General features: G+C 33.4%; 3 protein-coding genes across 6 annotated transcripts; all 3 read left to right on the plus strand.

Moving 5' to 3' along the window:
• The first annotated feature begins 609 nt into the window (after positions 1-609).
• On the plus strand, positions 610-6254 carry LOC8271168 (tryptophan--tRNA ligase, chloroplastic/mitochondrial). Its single transcript, XM_002516482.4, has 15 exons — positions 610-824; positions 928-1071; positions 1183-1270; positions 1389-1430; positions 2503-2592; positions 2707-2829; positions 3018-3089; positions 3480-3592; positions 3711-3732; positions 3830-3895; positions 4071-4127; positions 4566-4612; positions 4754-4835; positions 4945-5034; positions 5746-6254. The coding sequence occupies exons 1-15, from the start codon at positions 757-759 to the stop codon at positions 5878-5880; spliced, it is 1239 nt and encodes a 412-aa protein (XP_002516528.1). The 5' UTR covers positions 610-756; the 3' UTR covers positions 5881-6254.
• A 2088-nt stretch (positions 6255-8342) lies between these two features.
• Positions 8343-10458, plus strand: LOC8271169 (histidine-containing phosphotransfer protein 4). The gene is made up of 6 exons (XM_015717629.3): positions 8343-8668; positions 9267-9397; positions 9521-9589; positions 9757-9828; positions 9989-10061; positions 10180-10458. The coding sequence occupies exons 1-6, from the start codon at positions 8609-8611 to the stop codon at positions 10213-10215; spliced, it is 441 nt and encodes a 146-aa protein (XP_015573115.1). The 5' UTR covers positions 8343-8608; the 3' UTR covers positions 10216-10458.
• A 3070-nt stretch (positions 10459-13528) lies between these two features.
• On the plus strand, positions 13529-16630 carry LOC8271170 (auxin-responsive protein IAA2). 4 transcript variants are annotated; one of them, XM_048371544.1, is made up of 6 exons: positions 13529-13667; positions 13920-14452; positions 15222-15502; positions 15610-15763; positions 16057-16121; positions 16217-16630. In XM_048371544.1, exons 2-6 carry the CDS (start codon positions 13944-13946, stop codon positions 16309-16311), a joined length of 1104 nt encoding a protein of 367 aa, XP_048227501.1. In that variant the 5' UTR covers positions 13529-13667; positions 13920-13943; the 3' UTR covers positions 16312-16630. The 4 variants fall into 4 exon arrangements, with proteins under 4 accessions (XP_048227501.1, XP_048227500.1, XP_048227502.1 ...); XM_048371543.1 differs by lacking the exon at positions 13529-13667 and having other exon boundaries at positions 13675-14452; XM_048371545.1 differs by lacking the exon at positions 13529-13667 and having other exon boundaries at positions 13675-14452; positions 16223-16630.
• The last annotated feature ends 480 nt before the right edge of the window (positions 16631-17110 follow it).

A 17110-nucleotide genomic window follows, 5' to 3' on the forward strand; every position in this document is an offset into this window, starting at 1 on the left:
TAAAAAGAAAAATAACATAATATTTAATTCATGATTACTATGTTTACAGTAATTTTTTTTATCCATTCAATTCATGCTCTATTATCTTATATAATCCTTACTACTGATTATGATTAAAAGCATAATTACATTATGAAAAAGGAAATATTATTCCAATTAACTTAATGGAACATTTCATCAATTCAAATTTTCAAGTTCTTAATAATGATGGGCACCTCTTTATATATATATATTTGTAAATTGTTTTAGTCTAAAATATAAGGACTAAAATTATATACATAATCAATATTATTTTAAAAGAAATTTATTGTTTATTTATAATTGGTATCTTTGTCAAGCATATAAAATGGCTTTTAAATGTCTAATTGGAGATGAACTTGTAGGCAATGTCAGTAACTCTAAAATAAAACTTTGTGGTCCAACAACAAATTGAGCCCAATTGATGTAATTAGCCCTGTCATGGAAGTTGTGAGCTAATTGGGAAAAAAACATTAAGTTTTGAGCAAATTGTATATCTGTCACAAACTCAAGGGGTAAAAAGAAAATTGTTACTTTAACACCATATGCAAATACAAAATTAACGGAATCAACGGCTGTATCTGTTAGCCGCTAAATCTGTTCTAATGTACTAGCGACGCCGCAATGAAACAAATCTGAGTTATCAGTTTCTCAACAGCCTCCTCAAAAAAGCTAACCTCCTCAAAATCTCTTATCCAATTAAGCCTCTTTCAACAGCCGACAACAAAAACGACGACAATGGGACGCGCACTCCTTTCTCAGTTTCTCCTCTCCAATTCCCCTACATGCCTTGCGTCCACTTCACTGTAACTATCTCTCTCGCAACTCAGTTAATCTCTTAGCTAGTCAATTGTTAATTTCAGTTCAAAAAATTCACATTCTATTTATTTTGCTAAATATCTCGAGCAGGTCACTCAATGGACTTCGACGACAGTATCTTAAAAGTCCGAGGCTAATTAGTCAGAATGCACGGCACGCCGCTGCTTTCCGTTGCCATTGCAGTGTCTCCGCTGCTCAACCTGACGCTCCGGCGAGCTCTTCTAGCGCTGTGAAGTAATTTTTCTCTATTATTATGTTTGAGATTGATTGTATATGAGAATGAGATTAGAGTTTACTGCCGTAAAATTTTGATTCAATTATTTTACTGGATGATTTAATTTACAGGAAGAGGATAGTGTCAGGAGTCCAGCCAACAGGATCTATTCACCTTGGAAATTATCTCGGTGCTATAAAAAATTGGATAGCTCTGCAGGTATTTTTTTGGTTGCGATATTTCAGGATTAATTGCTTTAAAAATTGTCAGAAATAATATTACTGTTATGTTCCTATAGGTGATTGGTTAAGATATGTTGCTTTGCAATTTTTTGCAGAATACATATGAGACTTTATTCTTCATTGTGGACCTCCATGCGGTATGTTTTTCAATTTTTAGGATATTCAATACCTTTTTAGATTACATGTATTGCTTTGAGACCAAATAAAGACCACTCTCCTGTGGTCCATGTATTGGATTTTTTTTTATTTGAACTTCATTTTATCTGTCAATATAATTTGAATCTTTCGTCATTGTTGTTCTGAAATCTCAAATTTTTGGTCATCTTTTCGGTTTCAATAACATGTCAACTAAATTTGTTTCGATATGTAGCAGTTATAATGTTTAGTTTTATGAGAAACTAAAAAGAGTCTGGGGAATAACGAGGCAATATGCAGTAAAACTCAAAGTTGATCGAATATTGTTGCCTAACTCAAAGTTGTTTTTCTGGCCGCTTTAGTCAAAGAAATATGTGATTTATGATGAGCCTTAGTCGAAATGCATTAAGCAACAACTTCTTGAAAATATACCAAGGGAAGGAGATTATTCACTTAACGAATGTCAAAATAAATATCCATTTCCTCGACCTAAAAATCATAGGAAAAGATGGTGATTTGATTTCAGGCTTTCAGCATCAGGCTGTTGTTAGTGCTTGTTGTTGTTGATTTATGCATCAGTTTAGTCTTTTCTCCTGAAATTTGGTTTAACTTGCTTTGCAAAGTAGTTCCGTGTTGTCAACTTTAAGCAAGAACTCTTGCTAACTCTTGCTATTTTAAAGAATTTAATGCTAGTAAATTTCTGGATGACCAACTTAGCAATCTTAAGTAACTCTTATTCGAAGGACTAGAATAAGCAGTTCAATGCATTCATAGTTCTTGTTAGGAACTGCGGAACAAGTATGACTGTCATTGGAGCATATTTTCTAATCTTTGGACTGCAAATGACAACTATCTTCAGTTTAAGAAGCAGGATGAATGTGAGTTTAAAATCAATTGTCTTGTTTAGTTAGCTATTGCTTCTGGATCAAAGCAAGGGAAAAGAAGAGTAGATGGAGGCTGTAATTTCTTGTTGATCTCTTTTACACTAAAATACTATCTTATTGCAATTTTTTCTTGTTTTCTCAGGCTATCTTAATCACTGCAGTTCTTCTTCTTTTTTTTTTCAACTTACAGATTACATTACCATATGATACACCACAATTATCTAAGGCTACAAGGAATACGGCTGCAATTTATTTGGCCTGTGGTGTTGACAATTCCAGGGTCATGCAGCTTTTGGTTATTTTTTTATTCTGCTTAGAATTATGCATCTACATGAACCTTTGGTTGGTGTTATTATATATCTAATCGTTTGATTACACTGATTTGTACATCCAGGCCTCTGTATTTGTGCAGTCTCACGTACGTGCACATGTAGAACTAATGTGGCTTCTAAGTTCTGCCACACCAATTGGTTGGTTGAATAGAATGATTCAGTTCAAAGAGAAATCTCGCAAGGCGGTATGTTCATAGTGTGTGACACTCAAAATCAACCACTCAGATGGATTTGTATTGTGACTTGTGTCTCTTTTAATGCTCTGCAATTTTGATGCTTGAGAATCTTGTTGATGCTGCATTTGCTTTATGTATTATTCTATCTTCTCATCAGCTTATTTCAATTGTATGCCTTGGTTTTCTACTTCTTGCAGGGGGATGAAAATGTTGGGGTTGCTCTTTTGACTTATCCTGTTCTAATGGCTTCTGATATTCTTTTGTATCAGGTGGGTTTTTTCAAAATATGCAAAATGTTTGTAATGCTAATGAGAAGAATTTTCATATCTCTTGGAAGTTGTTATATTAAAACGTAGATTTTTAATATGATTAATGTCTGTCTGCAAAAAATTAAAAAAGCTGGGTTTTCCATTGGGTTGGGGAAAGGTTGGGGGTGGGGATGCAGATTTCTGAAATTTTTCAGCCGGGGTCATTGTGATTAAAAGTTGACTCTAACTAGATTGAGATTAAATCTAGCTGAGTTGAGTAACAGTAATTATTAGTGATTTGATCACAAAAGCACACACGTTCCTTTCCGCATAGTCCTGTGTATTGATAAATGATGATAAAATGGTAATCAAATATGCACAATCCTTATAATTTGCAGCATGCCTCTGTAGTCCGACTTTGTCCCAGTTGGTGAGGATCAAAAGCAGCATCTGGAGCTGACCCGTGAGTTGGCTGAGCGTGTTAATTATTTATATGGAGGAAGAAAGTGGAAAAAGTTAGGCGGGTAAGAATTTTAAATATTTTGTTGAACATGATACAAATTTCGTTGCAAATATTTTCTGTTATCCATGAGTTCAACTTTTTTGGCTGTTGTATTGAGATTTTTGTACACATGATCACAGGCGAGGAGGTGCTATATTTAAGGTGGATTATTCTTCCTGATTTTTGACAGTCTTCACATGGGATGATAAAGTAGCAAGTGATAGGAATTACTATATCCTTAATGCTTGTCCTGATGTAGGTTCCTGAGCCCCTTATACCACCAGCTGGTGCCCGAGTTATGTCTCTCACTGATGGTCTTGCCAAGGTGATCGGCATTAATGGTTTTTTATTTTTCAATTCAATCTAAATTGGATAATACTTTCTTTGTGAATCTCACCTCATTGGCCATTTGTTTGTAATCTTGACTTTATTCTTTAGTTCATGTGTGTAGTATTCTTCTTGTATCTGCTGACAATTTCCTATCATTTAATCTTATTTAGATGTCAAAATCTGCACCTTCTGACCAATCTCGGATCAATCTTCTTGACCCAAAGGATGTGAGTTGTCACCATTTGCCTTTCTTTTATTTAGAGCTTTGTTTTGTTAAATGTAATTAACCATTAGTAAGATTCACGCTGTCCAATTTGATATTTGCTTCCTGGGAGAGTTGAAGTAATAGTGGTCTGTTTGTCTAGTTGGGTAAAATTTGCTGAACTTAATGGTTGAGTTATAAGTTACTTGGCCAGTTGTTGTAGCTTTCATTTCTGATATGATGCAAATCTCGACGTCGGCTGCATAATTCTTCAAGTAATTTCTGTGTACTTTATTAGTGAAGATTGTATGTCGATAGAAGGTAGACTATGATTTTCTAAATCTATGGCTATCTGAAAGTGTGTTTGAAGGTCTCATTGTGTGGTTGTACAATAAAATACAAAGTGAACTTGAAAGGAATTGTTAGGCAGCACTAAAACCTCACGCCTTTTGATCTTTTGCAGGTGATTGCAAACAAGATAAAGCGATGCAAAACTGATTCATTTCCAGGGTTAGTTCTTCCTTTCTCTTGTAAATGAGAAGAATGCTTTCCTCTTCTCAAGTTGTTCATTCCAAAGATGTTTCTACTGCATAGTATCTTACAAGTTACATTGTGGTGTGTGCGTGTGCAATTTTCCTGTAACTCATACAGCCTTGAATTTGACAACCCTGAAAGACCTGAATGCAACAATCTCCTTTCAGTGTATCAACTTGTTTCTGGCAAGACAAAAGAGGTAACTCCATGTCTAGTTTACTTTGGTCGGGAGCCCCACTATGATACCCCAGTTATCAGCTTTGATAGTCCAGTGATTACTCTAGTTGATACTTTGATTACTGTTGCAGGAGGTTGCGCAGGAATGTCAAGATATGAATTGGGGCACGTTCAAACCTCTCCTAACAGATGCCTTGATTGGTCATCTACATCCCATCCAGGTTTCTACCTATGCATATTTGTTCTGCTTTACTAGGCACAATATATTTACTAGCCATGCTCAACTGCATTCAGCTTTTATTTTTTCCTAGTGCTTTTATTTTATAGTTTTCAACCTCTATTCATTCATAATATATATAAATATATATATTCAATCATAGACTATACATATATATATATATATATATATATAGAGAGAGAGAGAGAGAGAGAGAGAGAGAGGACCCTCCATTGTTATGTAGGTCAACTGTTGTCCATTAGAAAGAGTTTCCTGTAGCCAATTTGGAAGGGTGATGACCTGCTCATAACTGGCCATATTTGTTTTTTATCCTGGAATATATGGGACCTGTTTTTCTTTGTGCTTCACCCATCAATTAAGGTCTTAAGGAGAACATTTTGTGCTTCCCCCAGCAGTTATGGCCGTCAGGAGATTTCTCTGTCCATATACCAGTATGGTGCAAGCACACCATTTTAACCATCTGACTTAATTGACTGCTAAATACATTCTGCCTATGTAATTAATGGAGTAACCTCTGCATATATGTAGACATTTTGCTTGTAATTGCCATATCTACTCTTTCGTTACAGGGGCTGCCCTCTTTTGCTGACACATGTGAAGACTGTTGTTTTTTCTGTTAAAAGATATCACTTTTCATTCCATTGTTCTTGAAATTGACTTATATGATGTCCCTATTATTTCTTCTAATTTCCAGGTTCAATATGAGGAAATAATATCTGATTCAGCTTATTTGGATAGAGTCTTGGAGGAAGGTGCAGCTAATGCTGCAGAGATAGCGGATGCTACTCTCAATAATGTATACCAGGCAATGGGATTTTTGCGGAGATGAGTAGAATCAATGCTTGGGGAAGAATTGTGGGAAAAGACCTGTCAGACAGCAACCTTAAAGTTAACTTTCTGATGATCTATCATTGCCCACAATTATTTGGATTAGACCCATGAGCATATATTTGGTGAGTGAATGAGATAATTTATTGGGATTGCCCCACAATTTTGTTTTAATGCAGCTAGCTCTACCTCTATCATCAAGACAGGTGCCTCTTTTATTCTCTGTTAATTTGGGAACTCTATGTGACATGTTTTTCTTCACAATGTTTAAGCGCATTTGATCTACTGGTAATCTTATGTTGATTTTTGGTTTTCTCCTGTGTCCTTGATGTGGCCATATTGAGTTATTAATGAAATATTTACCATTTTGCTTTATTTATTTTCTCCAACTTCACTCTAAATAGAACTAATTTGTTAATTGTTATAAACCAAAATGAATGTCAGAAAATAAGGGAAATTTGGATGATCGAGAAGGTGCACGAATAAGAATTTGATAAATTTGTATCCTTTGACATGGTTTTAGTAACAATATGTCTGTATACATGGGTAGAATACTTGAGATTATCATGCTTGAAGCATTAGATTTTTAATTCCATGCCCATCCTCTGATCTTTATATGTTATTGTACTTGACCTTCTTGAAAGCTAATCTATCTGTAATAGAAGCCAAACATGATATTTCATGTAGCATCTATCCTGTTTCTGGTGGCATTCTTATCGGCATAAGGGAGTGATGGCAAGAGGGAATATTGATTCTCCAATCAAAGCAAAAAACACCAACCTTATTCCCTTCCCATTCCATCCACTCACAGCTTGTCCTTCTTTTTGCAAAGGAGAGGATGTGACCACGCATAGAGAGGTACATAGATGTCAATTACATTGCAAAACTTCCTCTTTCTTTCTCTCTTTAGTGGGTACCAAGCGAATAAAGGGAGCATGCCTGGCTCCTCTCTAACTCCTTTCTACTTTAATATTTTTGTGGAGAACTGCATATAGGAAATGATTCGCTTGTTTGCTTATCATTGAGTTTCATCACTGAATGTCCTCCGTTTTGTTATTCGTTGATTTTGACAGTCTGCTGATTGCTAATATTAATTGCCCATTTAAATGCGATTATGAAACATGTGTAGACATCATTTATCATGCAGCATAACGTTTAATTACCACAAAGAAAAGGCATTAGGTGCCATAGAAGAATGTGTTATAGCTTTTCTCAACTGTTGAATTTCTGGTGCTGGATAAAATCAGAGTCTAACCTATCAATTGCCCCTTTGTAATTTTCTATTAGTATTATCCTGTGTATAAATTCTGATATGTTTTTCTTTACTGCTGATGTATATCAAGCAAAAGAAAGTACCCGAAAAGGAAATCTTTTATCACATAACTGTATTTTTCTTGTAGCTGCACAGAAAGTGTGCCTCTATTGGAAATCTGTGTTGGTTATGCGCCATACTCTCAATTTTAGAAGGCAAATTAGAAGGAAAAGGAGATGCCAAGGGAACTAATTTTTTTTCTTTTTTGTTGGATTCTGAGAATGAGATAATGTGTACTTGTTAACACGCGTAGCAACCTGGAACGCTTAGCGAGCAATGCTTAAAAAAGGCAAAGATATTTGAGGAATTTGCTCCACGAGTAAGATTCATTGGTCATTTCCAGGGACTCTAGCCGTATGTGCGCCCTTGTTGGGCTATCGTCTGTCTGCCACATGCCGGCAGGTGCTTATCAAAAGAACTAACTTCATTTTTATCACTAATTTCAGAGATTTTATATACGAGTTCTAGATTCTTACTCTTTTACATAGAATTTACAGAAATCTACTGGTGTTCTCGTAAAAGTTAGTTCTAAAGCCGAGAGAAATCATTTATAGAAAAAAAAAAAAATCACTAATTCTATTGCTCTTCCTCTGTTCAGAGCTATCAAACAGCAAAGTTAAATTCTTTTCTAGAACATGATGTGTGCTTGGTTCCTTGTGAAGTCAGGGTTCCGTAAACTATACCATTTTCTAGTTCCTAAATTTATCCAGCTATTTTCATATATTTAACCGTTTTCTGAGAGTAGCTATAAATAATCTAGTAAATAAAATAAACTTGACCTATGTTTGATGTTGAAACATTTTTCTCTTGCAACTATGATTAATTAATAATTCATAGACTCTCTCATATATGGTTGTCCAAAAAATGATCTTACTTAATAATGCCAGCAACGAGGACATTGACTTGTCAAACAAATAAAATTCGTGAAGATATATTGAGAAGTGAAAATATGATATAACTCATGAGCTACACAAATGGAACTCATTTATTTTACTTAGGGCAGCTTATGGTATTACATCACAACTGTGAATATTCTGGGATTTCAGAAGTTAAATTCCAATGACTGTGGAGATGAGAATCATCAGGGTCTGATTTACTAAACTACTAAAACAAGCAAAAGCAGGAAACCACATAAAACCCACATACGTGGACCAATGGTGTTAGGAGTACTGTGACCATAACGATTCACTTTTTTTTACCTTAACGATCAAAGTAACACGTGTCCCTCCTGATATTTTTTTTCTCACTTCTTTCCAATCATTTTTCTCTCTCTAGGGTACACTATATATAGATGGTAGAACTTAGCTTTGTCCATTAAACCACATCAATTATTTTCTCTGTTGTTGTAGTAGCACGAGAGTTCTCCCTTTAAAGTTTGTACATCCCATTTAATTTTGCTGCTACTGAAAAAAAAAAAATGGATAGAAAGCACTTGCATCACCAGATTGGCTACATGAGGAAATCCCTCTTTGATCAGGTTCCCCACATAATTTCTAACATTTTTATACACTCTTGTTATAATTTTATTTTTTATTTTTTATTTTTTGGTTTTTTAGGTGCTAGAAATCATCTTGAGAATCCATAAAAATTGGGTTATGTTTGAAATTTAAATTTTTTTACCGTAGGACTCGAGCTACAAACCGCTTTTTTTTTTTTTTATCTCTTATTTTATACATCATTAAAAGTACTTTAAAAAATAGGAAAAAGGAAAACGATGCCAACAAAATTGTTGCCATTATAGTTCCTTGACAATGAAATTAAATTTTAAAGCTTATTGCTCTACTATTTGCTCGAATATTCAATACAAAAAGCCGATTATGATTTTTGAAAGGGAACAAAAATTTAAAACGATGAAGTGAATCGATGCTCATGCGGCTACTATAAAGCAAGAAAAGACTGACAGAGTTAGTCACCTTTTCTTCTTTCCTTTTTTTTTTTTAAAAAAAAAAAATTTGGAATTTAATGTTCTCATCTTTTCAACATTACATGTGGTTTATTTTTAAGAACGCCAAAAGTTACTTATGGTTGTTTAACATAACAAAAATTAAGGTGATCTAAATGATGGGTTTTTATAGGGCTACCTTGATGATCAATTCATGCAACTTGAGGATTTGCAAGATGATGCAAACCCTAATTTTGTTGAAGAAATTGTGACGTCCTTTTATGGTGATTCAGCTAGACTAATTCAGAACATAGAACAGGCACTGTAAGTAATGTCTTTTGCAGCGATCATTATATGCAAATGTGATACTGGCTGAGACAGTACCATATGAATAAAAATAACTTTTGTTGTAACTATTTTCTTTTACCTGCATTGGTCAATTTGCAGAGTCAACAGGCCTGTTGATTTTGGTAAGCTAGATGATTACATGCACCAGTTCAAAGGCAGCAGCTCAAGGTAATCTGCAGTTTAAACAAATTTTATATATGCTCCATTATCTATCAAAACCAGGGTTCAGTCAAGAAAAAATATGCCATCTGCCACACATCAATTTTAACTTTATTTAGCCATATACTGTAATTTGTTTTCTTACTAAAAAAAAAATGTTCCTTTTTCTCTGACAGCATTGGAGCTAAAAAGGTGAAGATGGAATGCACGCAGTTTAGGGAATACTGTTGCGCTGGAAATATTGAAGGGTAATCAACCTTTTACACATTTAACAATATTTTGAAAATTCTTAGGAAGGGAACTGTTAGGACCCTGGACTTGATCACTGGACATCACTACCCATTAATTATTATTTAGGTTGATTAATTTTGATAGAGGCAAATTAATTAATAATGGTTGATTTTGCAGATGCATTAGGACTTTCAAACAACTGAAGCAAGAACATGCTACTTTGAGGAGGAAGCTTGAAACATATTTTCAGGTTATTGTGTGTTCCTTCTCAGTGGTTACGAAACGTGCTGAAGTTTTCTGCACTAACTTCTTTCCGATTGTACTTACAGATCATGCATGTTTTTTTTTTTTTTTAATGATATTTTCAGTTGGTAAGACAAGCTGGATATGCTAAGACTGCCTGAAGTGGCTAACTAACTAAGCCAAATATATGATTGTGACATGCATAAGGAATCCTGACTAGCATTTTCTGGACTTTCACTGTATAATGTACAGTGTCACCCACTACCCATCAAAATTATATATGTATACATATGGAGGGTTTCAAGAATTTGTCTTTGGCTGTCTAATGAGATATATATATATGTTGTATATGTTGCTCGTATTAAACTAATCTTATTACTAGAGAGTTAAATACTTTATTTCTATGGGTATTATACAGGTTTCTTTATCTTCCAGTTAATCACATTATTAACATATATGGAGTATGGTTGCAACTTACTACAGGATAACCAGTCATGTCTAATATATAACATACGCCTTCATGGGTGTTCTTAAACACCAGAATGACCTTGTTTGGGCTTCCATTTCTGAGGAGATTTGCTGTCTATTTGAACATGCTAACAAAGAAATCCAATTTCATTTCTTCACATCACAGCCCATTTACAAAAAGAAAGATTTGCTTCATGCACCGAACAGATCAAATCAAAATGATGGGTAGACGTCCACTTGTGTATTTGTTAGGTTAAAACTTAGCCACAAAATTGTTATTGCTTATAGATAATTATATAAAAATATAGTAAATTGCCATGTTAAGCTAATTAATAATTCATTAATTCAATATACACGATAAAATTCTGATAAAGTATCCTTTTATTTTTTCTATAAAATTCTGATATAAAATTAAATGTGTCGTACTGAATAATTAGATGAGGGTTAGATTTTTTTCCTGTTAACTAAGAAAAGAATTTGTCAAGCAAATACAACACATGATTATCAAGAACATGATTAGGATGTGAGGCCAGATGGATTCATGGAACAACCCTATTTATGGGTGACTTATGATGTGAATTTACATAGGCAGCATAAACAAAATCATATCAAACTAAAGCTCTATTAAATTAGTACAAATCAATGTTGGGTGTGATTTGATGCTTGAAAATTATGCTTTTCACAGGCTCATGCTAATCACAGTTATCATAAGCCGCTAATTATCACCATCACCAACGTATCTTTCTGCTCTTTTTAAAAGATATTTCCTTGTAACTTTAGAAAAACAGGTACATGAACAAGAGATAACACCAGCTTAATTAATTTCTTGTTATTTTAAACTATAATCATAGCCGCCAAAATCAAGCATGCCATTGATATGAGTGATTGGAGATTGCCCCGGCTGGTTAGCAGGCAAATGTATAATGATAAAACCATTCACCAAGTGATAGGAAACAGAAAAAAAAAAAAAAAGGATAAAAGCGTAAGAAAAAGCTTAGAAAAAGAAAAGGGTCCAAAAGCGCAAACCCTAAAGTGAAGTTGGAAATCATTATGAATGCAGCTTTGTATCATATCATATCATAATAAGTGGAATGTAGGGGTCCGCCACTAGTAGGTACAGAGATGTTAATTTGGGTGTGTAAAAAGTGTTTCTGAACCTAATGATGAAGAGAATGACTTGGGTTGTTTTTTTGTTCCAGTATTCATTGAACACTTCCATTGCCTCCTTTGAAAAGAACAAATCATATATATATGATATATCACAACTTAGGAAAGCAGGCTTTGCCTTTCCCTCTCCACTTACTTACCCCACGAAAACTTTGGTTGTTTTGGCATCCTAGCACATGATAAGTGTCACATTTTCTTTTACTAAATATTTAGTTTCTATTTCATAATTCAAAGGGTTATTTTAAGAAACAGATAGTTACGGTAATCTATTACTTTATAAAAATAGACCTTCAATCAATCACTGAACTGTTACTACAAAATCAACAACGGACATGAAAGGAAAAGGAAATAGCTCAAAATTTTTGGCACTGATAAGTGGGAAATGTGTAGCATACATGTGAAGATAGTGAATGTGCCGAGACATTTTTAGTAGTAATAGCTACCTGCAGCCAAGTGGGTTTTACTTGGTAGTCTAGTGGTCCATTAACAGTTTAAGTCGTCGCTGAAGGAGTCAAATAAGTAAAACCCTACACGTTTCCTATATTTGTCTGAATCAAACTCAATCAGGTTAAAGCCAATTTGATACTTATACTCATTTTTCGATCTCTCTAATCCTCTATTCCCGTAATTAATAACAAAAAATAGAAATTTTTCACATTTAATGTATATACCATAATAAATAGATGAATAACACATAGTATAAATATTTTATATTTTGATATCAGATACATACGCTATTATTTAAAATTAATAAACACGTATCAATCATTTACCGGTTTCGTATATAGCAAGTGCGTCACCTATATTTCCTATATATACATGGTTGGTTTAATCTTATCTTATATCTGCAACTTTTGAAGTATCGTCATTACATGAGGAGATTTGACTTTAATTTGTAGTTGGAGAAATAATATAATGAAAATGCTTTCCATATAAAGTGCCTGACTCAGAATAATAAGTCAATAATAATATAATTTATTAAAATAAATAAGAAATATAAGAAAAAAGAAAGTCGCAGCCAAACACCCGAAATACAGTATTTTCTTCCTTCACATGTCATTTTCACATTGGATTATGGCTTCATATATAATATTTACATGGGATAGTAGATTCAGAACCTGAATTTCTCATGTAGAGAGACTTGTTTCCTTCAACATTTTGCCTCAAAAAACCGAGCTCATCAATACCTTAAACAAAGGCACAGACCAGACCAGTGAGTTTTGAGTTATAGAACAGTGTTAGTTTCACAGTTGTTAAGTTTTTAATTCGATAAGTTGTTGAACTCGGCGAATTATAAACAAAATATTATGGTGGAATTGGCTTAATTTTTGATATTATAATACGAAATTTAAATTAAAAAATGTATTATAAGAATAAAACCTAAAGAAAAAGAAAGATTTTCTTTAATTTAGGTGACTTCTTATCTTATAAATAAATAAAAACGAATCATCTGTTTTATCCACTACACATTTAAAAAATAATTTGAACAATTAGAATTAATATTAAAAAACAAGTGAACTTAAACATGGTTATACCTCATTTGGAAACCCCATGCCAATTTTTTCAATAATAATTTTGTTTCTGAAAGCAAAATTACGTAGGAAGACAATTAGGAAATGCACAGGTTCTTGCAACATCTGTCTCAACTATGAGGATACTATGTAGAGAAACCTTGAAGAAGTTTTTTATTCTGAAGGGAATATATATAGTTGATTAGTTGACCTAGCTAAATGGATAGACTCAAGCTAAAAAATAATGGAAAAGTAAGTATATATTAATACAATATATGATTGATATATATTTATTAATTTTAAAAATAATCGGTCCGGATTCGAAACATAGGCAATTAGCTTGTACATATTGAATAAAATAGCAACAATTGATTAAATGTTATTATATTAGGGCGTGTGTCATGTGTATGTCAAGTCTGTAGTGGTAGTGACCACAGGTCTCATATATTGTATGGTTGCTTGCGCGAGTAAGTGTGTAACCTCTGCATTTTCCCTTTTGTAGTGAAGTTAGGAGCCCAGGAATCTTATATAGAATTTCACCTCTTGCTTCTTTATACATACATATCGTTCCTTTTTGTTGAAACTAATTGTTAAACAAAGTCAAAAACCCACTTCTTTTATAACCCCACTATCCATTTTTGCCATATGATCTATACTGTGTTTCTTTTAGTATTGCTGATATTTCGTGTTTAATTTTTAATTTCTTTTCTCCCTCCAAGGAAACCAACTACTGGCAGAGGAAGATGGAGGAATATACTGAGTTTTCCAATCTGATACCTGAGGAAGGAAAATGGCAAAATAGCCACAAGGCAACAGAGGAGAAAAAGCTTGAGCTGAGGCTAGGTCCTCCAGGAGAATTCCTCGGTTTTCACAAAGTCACTAGCCTTACTAGTGGAAGCAAAAGAGTTCTTGATGATCAAGACAGTTTTGAAGGAAAGACAGGAGAGAAAAACTGGTTGAGTAATAGGCATGAAATGCAATGCAAGAAGTTTTCATGGTCGTCGTCGTCGTCGTCATCATCATGTGCCTGCTCTTTACGTTCTTCAACTTTCCAAAGAGAGGGAAAGAATAAGGAGATACAAGAACAACCAAAGGGTACTTCTTCTTCTTCTTCTTCTTATCTTCAATGCTCTACAGTTGTAGAGTTACACTGCCCAGATAAGAAGAAGGCATGTTCTGGTCATCCTAGTGCTTCATTTCCTGCTGCTGCTGCTGCTTCTACCAGAGATGGGACCAGTGGCTCCCATGAAAGGTTATCTTGCCTTTTCTTTTCTTCTTTTTTCTTGCTTTTCTTGCTTTTGGCAGGAAATCATCATGATCGTTTTCTTGAAGTGTTGCTTTCTGTTTCTTGTAAATAAAAACAAACTAGGGATAGGACATGCCTTCTTATCTTGATCTTTGAAATTCAAAGGATTAAAAGAGAGGAGGAAAGGAAGAAGGAAAACATGGTAGACATGTATTTTCCAAAATAAATAAGACCCAAGTTAGTTTCAGGGTGGTAAAAATTATTCCTAAGATCACCTATAGGTTAAACTGTTTTAAGTAAATGTAAAATAAAGATTTTCAAAGATTAATTGCAGTCCAGGATTCAATTACTCACTAATTAACCATCCATTTGGACTTCAAATTTTTTGGATTTTATATGGATGTGAAACCAATCATATTCTTTTCTTTATCAATTAGTTATCGATATTGTTCAAACTTTCTTCTACCCCCATATTTAATTTTGTTTATTAGACTCTATAGAAGAAATTAGCATAATGTCCCCAGATTAGCGTGGATCCTTGTCTATTCTCTCTGTACGGCCAATTGGTCCCCCTTTTGTCAAAATTTTTCTCCTGTACTATTAACCATGTTGCCTGTAAATCTTCTCCTGTATATAAAATCTGCAAATTGACTCTTTGATGCTATACACAATAAAAAGAAAGAAGAAATTAAAGTTTCTCCAAGTTCACAAATCTTAAATCTTAAAATGTTGAATTCTATCTTTCTGATTCTGCAATTTTTGCTCTAAAACAAAGCAGAGTTGCACCTTCAGCTGCACCATTGGTTGGATGGCCTCCAATCCGGTCATTCAGGAAACACCTTGGAAGCAGTAACAACTCGAAGCTGGCATCTGATTTACCAGATAAAAATCCAACAGGAGGGTTCAATTTAAAACCTGAAAGTTTCAGAAATGGTTTATTTGTAAAGATTAATATGGAAGGAATCCCCATTGGAAGAAAAATAAATCTCAATGCCTACGACAGCTATGAAAAACTATCCATTGCTATTGATGAGCTCTTCAGTGGACTGCTTGCAGGTTATTAAAGGAACTCGTTTCCACTTTTTTTTTTTTTGTTGCAATATAATTTGCTATAGTTATTTATTTGTGGGTGTTTTTTTTTTCTTTTTTGGTTTCAATTTTAGCTCAAAGGGAAACTTCTGCTGCTAGAAATATAAACAGGATTGATGAAGCAAAAGCAGCTGCAGGTTCATCATCAGGAGTTGGAAATGGAGAATATACGCTAGTGTACGAGGATAGTGAAGGCGACAGGATACTTGTTGGAGATGTCCCCTGGCAGTAAGCTTCTGTTCTCGTTTTCTTTTCTTCTTTCTTTCTGAAGTATTTCTGAAAGAACATTCAGTCTGTTGTCAGCATTGCACTCAATTATGAGATAACATTGAGTAACTGTGAGCCTGACAAGTACATGAAGCAAAAAAAATGTACCAACTTAATTATTACAGTGAATATTACTGTAATTACTAATTAGATGATCATTTATCTATATAATGTCTTATCGTTTCAGGTATATCAGTTTCTATGAATACTATTCACGTACCATTTATTTATTTATTTATTTTTATTTGCTACAGCATGTTTGTATCAACAGCAAAGAGGCTGCGCGTGCTGAAGAGCTCTGAACTTTCCAGTTCAAGAAGTGAGTGTACTTTCTTGTCGTAAAGTTGATAAGATTCCAGTTTGAGCTTGACAAGTAATGATAATGAATTTTAAAACATAATTAATCAATCACAGTTGCAGTTGGCAGCGGAGAGGAAGACAAGGCAGACAAGACACCACTTAACTCTGTAGTGGAGATTGAAAGAAGAAGAAGAAGAAGAAGAGGATGAAGTGGAGAATAAAGTTCTTCATTGAGTGGATTGATGTCTACATAGCATAAAGCCCCCTATCCTCCACTTATTAATTAATTAGTTTTCCTAATCCTTCTTCTTTTTCTTTCATGACAACAAAATTTCTTCATGGTGAAGAAGAAGCAGAAAAACTTCGTCTTCTTTTTGTCTCTGTTTTTCTTTTTGAGTTTGTAAAATAAGTTTCTTGATGCGTAAATGCATCTTCGATTTGGCCTGCCAATGTGCATGCCTAATCACTATTTCCTCGTTCTACCATCGCTAAATAAAAAAATAAAAAAATAAATAAAATTTCAAACAATTAATCAGAAATATATATTTTCCGAATTAGTCTCAACATAAATAAATATATATTTCAATTTCAACTGTATCTTATATTAATTTTTATTTAAATTTATAATTTAAAAAGACAACTAATTAATATTTTTATCACAAATTTAATCTAAGATAAAAAATAATTTCTTTTAAGTATTACCTTTATTTACTTTATTATTTTTTTTTTGTAAATTTTTTTATTTTTATTTTAATAATTATCTTTTTGTTAAATCTTTATCTCTATTTTGTATCTCAATAATATTTTTTTTATATTTTTTTTTCTTTCTTTTTCGTCTCTACTGCCGTGTGAACTTGATTATGCTTATTAAAAGAATAATAGTTATGAATAAATAAAAATATTTTATTTTAGAATTAATAATATGACATTAAAAATCTCACCTATACGTATTCTTTCACATATTTTATATCTAAATATAAAAAAAATTATTAACTCACTAATTTTAAT

Source organism: Ricinus communis, chromosome 3 (assembly GCF_019578655.1).
Source record: "Ricinus communis isolate WT05 ecotype wild-type chromosome 3, ASM1957865v1, whole genome shotgun sequence".
Classification (NCBI taxonomy): domain Eukaryota; kingdom Viridiplantae; phylum Streptophyta; class Magnoliopsida; order Malpighiales; family Euphorbiaceae; genus Ricinus; species Ricinus communis.

Excerpts from the sequence above, each read along its gene's own strand:
- LOC8271168 (XM_002516482.4), top strand. The coding sequence starts at position 757 with ATGGGACGCGCACTCCTTTCTCAGTTTCTCCTCTCCAATTCCCCTACA. Across the intron at positions 3,593-3,710 it reads AAGTGGAAAAAGTTAGGCGG|GCGAGGAGGTGCTATATTTA; the intron begins GTAAGAATTTTA and ends ACATGATCACAG. Across the intron at positions 4,128-4,565 it reads ATCTTCTTGACCCAAAGGAT|GTGATTGCAAACAAGATAAA; the intron begins GTGAGTTGTCAC and ends GATCTTTTGCAG.
- LOC8271169 (XM_015717629.3), top strand. The coding sequence starts at position 8,609 with ATGGATAGAAAGCACTTGCATCACCAGATTGGCTACATGAGGAAATCC. Across the intron at positions 8,669-9,266 it reads GGAAATCCCTCTTTGATCAG|GGCTACCTTGATGATCAATT; the intron begins GTTCCCCACATA and ends GGGTTTTTATAG. Across the intron at positions 9,829-9,988 it reads TGCGCTGGAAATATTGAAGG|ATGCATTAGGACTTTCAAAC; the intron begins GTAATCAACCTT and ends TTGATTTTGCAG.
- LOC8271170 (XM_048371544.1), top strand. The coding sequence starts at position 13,944 with ATGGAGGAATATACTGAGTTTTCCAATCTGATACCTGAGGAAGGAAAA. Across the intron at positions 14,453-15,221 it reads ACCAGTGGCTCCCATGAAAG|CAGAGTTGCACCTTCAGCTG; the intron begins GTTATCTTGCCT and ends TCTAAAACAAAG. Across the intron at positions 16,122-16,216 it reads TGAACTTTCCAGTTCAAGAA|TTGCAGTTGGCAGCGGAGAG; the intron begins GTGAGTGTACTT and ends AATCAATCACAG.